This window comes from Microchirus variegatus (assembly GCF_963457635.1).
Source record: "Microchirus variegatus genome assembly, chromosome: 8".
NCBI lineage: Eukaryota > Metazoa > Chordata > Actinopteri > Pleuronectiformes > Soleidae > Microchirus > Microchirus variegatus.
The window spans coordinates 18,927,716-18,933,715 of record NC_139809.1 but is presented as its reverse complement, the minus strand read 5'-3'; the positions used below and the strand labels follow the sequence as shown (position 1 = coordinate 18,933,715).

Below are 6,000 nucleotides of genomic sequence, written 5' to 3'. Positions count from 1 at the left end.
ATTACGAACACAAAAAATGTCACATTTCCTGTGGATGAAATAAGCACTGAACCAAATGGAAATAGCCTTGACACTTGGATTAAAACACCATTGATGTCATTAAAATGCTAAGTGGGTCCAACCAATTGGCATAACCACATTTCACTAGAGGAATGTCAAAGGAGCACACCAGCAGTAGCAATTACTATTAGAATACTGTTAATTATGGCTGATGAATATTTAATATGTGGTAGAGTAAAACAAAGGTTATGTTAATATGGGTTTATTAAGCATTCACACACTATAAAAATGACTGTGTGTTACAGCCGCTGGATGCATTCTTTGGAGAAAAGCTTTTTTCAAGATGAATAATTTTTATCGTCAAACCACAATCGCAACAAATTTTAAATGTGGGTTATCTTTTTTCACTGTTTTTTAACTAAAGCAAAAACAGGCACATGAGAGGCAGATAAGGTGCTAATGGTTTCAAACAATAGCAGCAGCAGTGTGGAGCTCCTGTGCCCTCTTGTGGTTATTTTAACAGATCTCACTAACAATACGTTTTTTTTTAAAAAGTGAAATATTTTTAATCTTTAAGTGAAACCAAGTGTCTGTCACACTCAGAAGCTCTTTGGCTTAATGACTGACTCCTGATGGCCAGTTCTCAGTGTTAAAACATTTACAGTGTCTCACTGTAAAAAAAACTCAACAGATTTGATGTTTTGCATTTTGAGTCGTTATCATGCTGGATAATTTATTTCAAACTACTCCATTTAATCATATTTACAATGATTTAAGCCAAAAAAAAAGGTGGAGGTTGTTCATGAGCAAGTCACTAACAATTCCAGAGTGAGTGGAACCAGTGCCGGCCCAAGTGGCCCTAAACAGAATTTGATTTTGGGCCCCCCTCTCCAGAGGGCGACACAGTGAAGCCTGTTCTTATTGATACAAATGTAACACATAAATTGCATTAATTATTGTTGTGTTAAATACTCTAAAGCTGTTTCACTCTTGCTTGTATAACCTTAGCAGATTGTAAAATCACAAGAGTGGCCTAGTATTAATTTGCACTTTCATTAGTATAAGTGAAGCACTCAGTGTGGCGATACTGAACGTGAATTAAAAACTCCAGCTTCAAAATAAAACCAAATAACTTAAGATAAACACTACATCTATATTATGAGTGGAGCATTCCCGCAACTGAATTAATTCCAGGTGGACTGGAGGATTTATTTGTCCCTCACATGTGAAACAGCTTTGTTCAGGTTATTATTGTTTACATTTATTAAACTGTGTTTTTACCATGCATATGGTATTTTCATAATGGGTATACTGGACGGAAACAGCAATGATTTATGTTTATGGTTGTTATTCTGTTTATTCGTTTTTCCCGCGGGAGAAAATACAATTGTACGAGTACAACTGTTATCGTAATAATACTTGGTAAAAGAAAAAAAAATATTGAGCTGAATAGTTAATAATTAATACAAATGTATGCTTTGAATTAGAGTACCAAGTCTGTGTATGTGTAAAACACAGGAAGAAGAAGGTCAGGATGGAGTTTTCAAATTCACAAGCATCATGATTTCTGTAAGTCTACTGTGCTGTTTTGCTGAATCTTGTAACACACACACACACACAGACACACACTACATACACCACACATACCACACAAACCCACACACACACGCACACGACGATTACACTGCTATGACTTTTCTAGGGGCAAAAAAAAAATTGGAATAAAAAGACAATTTTGGGGTTTATTTGATTTCATTATCTCTCCGCAAACACGCAGTGCGTCCGAACAAATGGTCAGTATTTGTGCTAATTTAAACTCAAGAAAAACGGGAAAGGCATTTGTTTCCAAACCATTATATAGTGAGCCATGCATTTGCCGCGTATAAATGGACATCGTTCATTACGGTTAACAATGGCATCCAATTCAGCCCGAGCTAATGAACTTCAATACAATCGTGTTCGGTATTAAGGAGTGATTTGTCGAGTCTAAGTGTATCATTTTGGAGGCTAATGCTGATGAATGTCTGCCTGTGGAGGCTCTGGTACATGCGGGGAGAAGAGATGCCCTTGTCAGACACCCATTCACTGATGCGATACCACACCACCACCTAGTGGCCACAGAGTAGAAACACACCCAAGTGCAAGCATTGTAAAATATTATACCCAGGGCTCAAACTATAATATCTTTGTGGGGTTCTAAACGAAGACTGAGATAAATTCATAACAAAATATAGCCAGACAGGTGCGCTATTTGTCGCTCTCCACCAGCCCACATTACATCAGGTGGAAGAACTGTCATTATCACATTCACAAGCAATTGTAGTTTTGGTGTAAAACATGTTTCCGTCAGCCTGTTTATCTGGTTTATGTAAAATATACTATTTACATTGAAAACTCATTGCTCATCAAATAATAAAATAATAATAATAATAATAATAATAATAATAATAATAATGTGTGTTAAATAGTGCAGGCCAGAGAGTGCAAACATACACATTGCCCTGTCTCTAATATTATAGGGACAATCTGGCTTTCACCAAATATTGGTGGGGACATGTCCATACACAAACCTACGCCCTTGGTTTTTAGTTATATTTTAGAGTTCGACTACCTTCATGGGAGCCAGACACCTTTTTATGGGACCTCAGCTCCCATTCAATCTGAACACAGATGATACCCCAATACACTGTGTGTTATGTGAATTTGTTATCTTTGACACATGATGATTCATGACCATTTTATTTTTGGACATTAAAGGTTCTATATTGACCATTATATGTCATTAGAGATTCCGGAAAACTACTGGCTTTACCGATAATAATGGGGCAGCTGTTACTTTCACAATTTAAAGCAGAACTAGGATTCTCACCCTAATTACACAGTTTTGAAGTCATTGTGATGGTTAAATGTCTTGTTGTGGGGAGATTGTGGGCTGTCTCCACTCCCCCTACTGTCGGTTAGCAAATAACCAGGAATCCTCAGAATCAGGTGGTCTTGCCAAAAACAACAAATTGCTTCTCGGCATTACACAGCCACACTCTAGCCAAGTGCCGAGTGTAAGATGAAGGCAGAGAGAACACCACCCACCCAATAATGCAACTAGCACTACAATACACTGGATGCCAGCAGAGCGAGCAGTTAAATGCTATGCATTAGAAAGGTCACTATTGAACATATATTTTACATGGATCACCTTTAAATACATGTTTTCAAAAATAGTTAAACTTAGTTATTCATCATCATCATAGTCAACATTCATTTAATTTATGTTTTATGTCATTTTTTAAATAAAAACAAGTGGGGAGATGGAAGAGGTGGGGGTGCTAATGATTAAGTTAACATCTCCATACCTTAACGGGGATGCCACTAGTACAATACAAGTGTAATGATAATGAGGTGCTTATTGTATTAAAGCAACTGGCTTAGTACAGTAGCTTAGTACAGTAGTACACATTATGCTTTTGTGTTCCCTTTGGAATCGGACCAAAATACCCAGCCCCTGCTGTTCCATATTTGGTATCCTTCCCTTGGGGTACCAGAGTGAAATGGTAAGGTAAGGTCACTGTTGTGTTGCGTTCATTGTCGTCGCTATGACGTCACACCACACATTTCGCTGACGCAGCCATCTGGCACAGCGCACACCCCCGTCTAACAAGTAAAGGTACTCAGTTTTTCAGTCGAAACGCAAACCTGACACAGGGCTTTACCATTCCAAACCGTACCATACTGTGCCAAACCAAACAACACCATGACAGAAACACATTATGTAGAATCTATTTAAAAACAATATAGTGGATTCTACTTTTATAAAAAATTGCTTGCCTTCCTCCACCATGTTGTAGTTACAGGAATGAATGTCGTTGTGATAGGGATGCAGGGGCCGTTAAAAACAAAAAAAAAACTTCTGTATCGTCCTCCATTATCATTTGTGCAGATAACTGAATAAAATTTGTCAACTTGACTTTAAAGTTTCTGGAAGTGTATGCTTGCTAGACAAGATACAACCAGATTAAATAGCAAATAATCATCAAATGAATCAGTTGTTGTTCTGTGTAACTCACCGACACCCGAGTTGGCCCCAGTAATGACAACAACCTTGTCAGAGAAGTCACGACCTTGCAGGATCTCCAGGGCAGCCGTGTTTCCGTCATAGCGCTTTGGCTTCACCACCACATCCTCCACTGTAAATGCCTGACGTGGATCAAAATATGTCGTCCGCTTGTTGATGTGACTGCAAAAGAGAAGAGGAAATGGGACATTATTATAATGAAAACATAATTACAGTTTCATATAGTCTGTGAAGCCAATAATAACAATAATAATAATAATAATAATAATAATAAACACTTCCATTACCTCCATTGTTGACAACCAATTAACACAATTCACTTACTCGACATAAATTATCTGTCCTTTTTCATCAGTCTCTTGCTCCCATCCATACGGTAAATCTGTGGAGAAAGACAGATTCAGAGTGGATTTTCTGTTAAGAATCAGAAAGCAATGGTTCATATTTTATGTTAAGTTATGTTGAAATCCCTAATTAGTAAAAAAAAAAAAAAAAACACCATATGTGGTGCTAGGAATTTAATTAATTAATTAATTCATTCATTCATTCATTCATTAATTAAATTCATTGAAACAAGTGTATTATGCAAACCTCCAGCACATCGCTTTCTCTTTCCCGTCTTAGGATGTTCCCACTGTGTCTTCATGTCATCATGGCTGATGGAAAACAGAGACAAAAACTTTTATTTCACAATATTTTTTAACTTTAACCTGATTTACCTGTGCATTAAAGACGGCGTAGACTGACTGACCAAAAGGCTACGTTTCATCTGCAATGTCTTGGTTAGTTGATGTTATGCAGTATAAAAACAAACAAGAAACAAGGTAGAAAATACCACATCACTGTTGAGCTCCGAGACATTAAACATTAATTCAGAGCAGATTTAAGACACACAAAATTGATTTTATACACTTTGGTAATTTCTATCATAAGTCAGAAGATGGAGGAGTCCAGGTAAGGGAGACCAGTGTCCAGGTAAGAGGGTGGAGACGGTGAGGTTTCCAGGTAACTGAGGACTAATGGGGTGCTTGGGCCGATAACCGGTACTGATACCGTTGTATATAATTTTTTTCCCTGCGGCCAAATGCAGAGGTCAATTAGTCTCATGTCAATCAATCAATCAATCAATCTTTATTTGTATAGCCCACAGTTTACAAAACATAGTTTGTCTCATGGGACTTCACAGGGTTGGTAACATCCTCTGCCCTTAGACCTTCGACCAGGGTAAGAAAAACTACCAGGGAAAAAACCCTTATAATGGAAAAAGAAAGTGTTAGAAACCTTAGGGAGAACCACAGGTGAGGGATCAACTCCCTGGACGGACAGAGGTGCAGTAGATGTTACCCAAAACATACAATACACAATGACAAAGAATAAAAAGTAAAAAGTCTTGTCACAGCAGATGTACATTCATGTTCTTCATTGTGCAAAACAAATGAACAAAATGATAGTTGGACAGGGCGCTAGCACAGAAGTCAAGGAGGTAGCCGCCTATTTAGGATAATGTTACAACATGGAGTCTGAGAGAGAGTGTGGCTGAGGAGCGAGGGAGTGATCCACATGGTATTTGTGTATGGAAGTTGTGTCAAAGAGGTGATGATCCATCCATTTTCTATGGTTTGTCCTCTGCAGGTTGAAGGGGGAGCTGGAGTCAATCCCAGGCGACAATGGACAAAAAGCAGGATTCACCCTGGACAGGTCACCAGTCCATGAAAGGGCCAACTATTCCCCCTCTAATACACAGCTACAAGTGAGTGAGTGTCTCCAGTTAACCTAACCCTAAACTGGAATTCTTTATACTGAGCAGGGGTGGACTGGGACAAAAATTTGGCCCTGGACATTTTGGTCCAGACCGGCCCTCTGTGCCAATTTGCCGTGTTGACGCACGCATGCACGCACGCACGCACGCACGCACGCACGCACGCACGCAC

General features: G+C 38.6%; 1 protein-coding gene across 1 annotated transcript in view; it reads right to left on the bottom strand.

Moving 5' to 3' along the window:
* Positions 1 to 6,000, bottom strand: part of wwox (WW domain containing oxidoreductase) — a gene marked incomplete at its 3' end in the record, with an annotated part of 195,891 nt that overhangs the window by 186,344 nt on the left and 3,547 nt on the right. The window contains exons 2-4 of the mRNA XM_083893489.1: positions 4,661 to 4,725; positions 4,394 to 4,451; positions 4,062 to 4,231 (exon numbers count right to left, since the gene is read on the bottom strand). Of these exons, the coding sequence (XP_083749615.1) occupies positions 4,062 to 4,231; positions 4,394 to 4,451; positions 4,661 to 4,725 (293 nt within the window). The remainder of the gene's footprint in view (positions 1 to 4,061; positions 4,232 to 4,393; positions 4,452 to 4,660; positions 4,726 to 6,000) is intronic.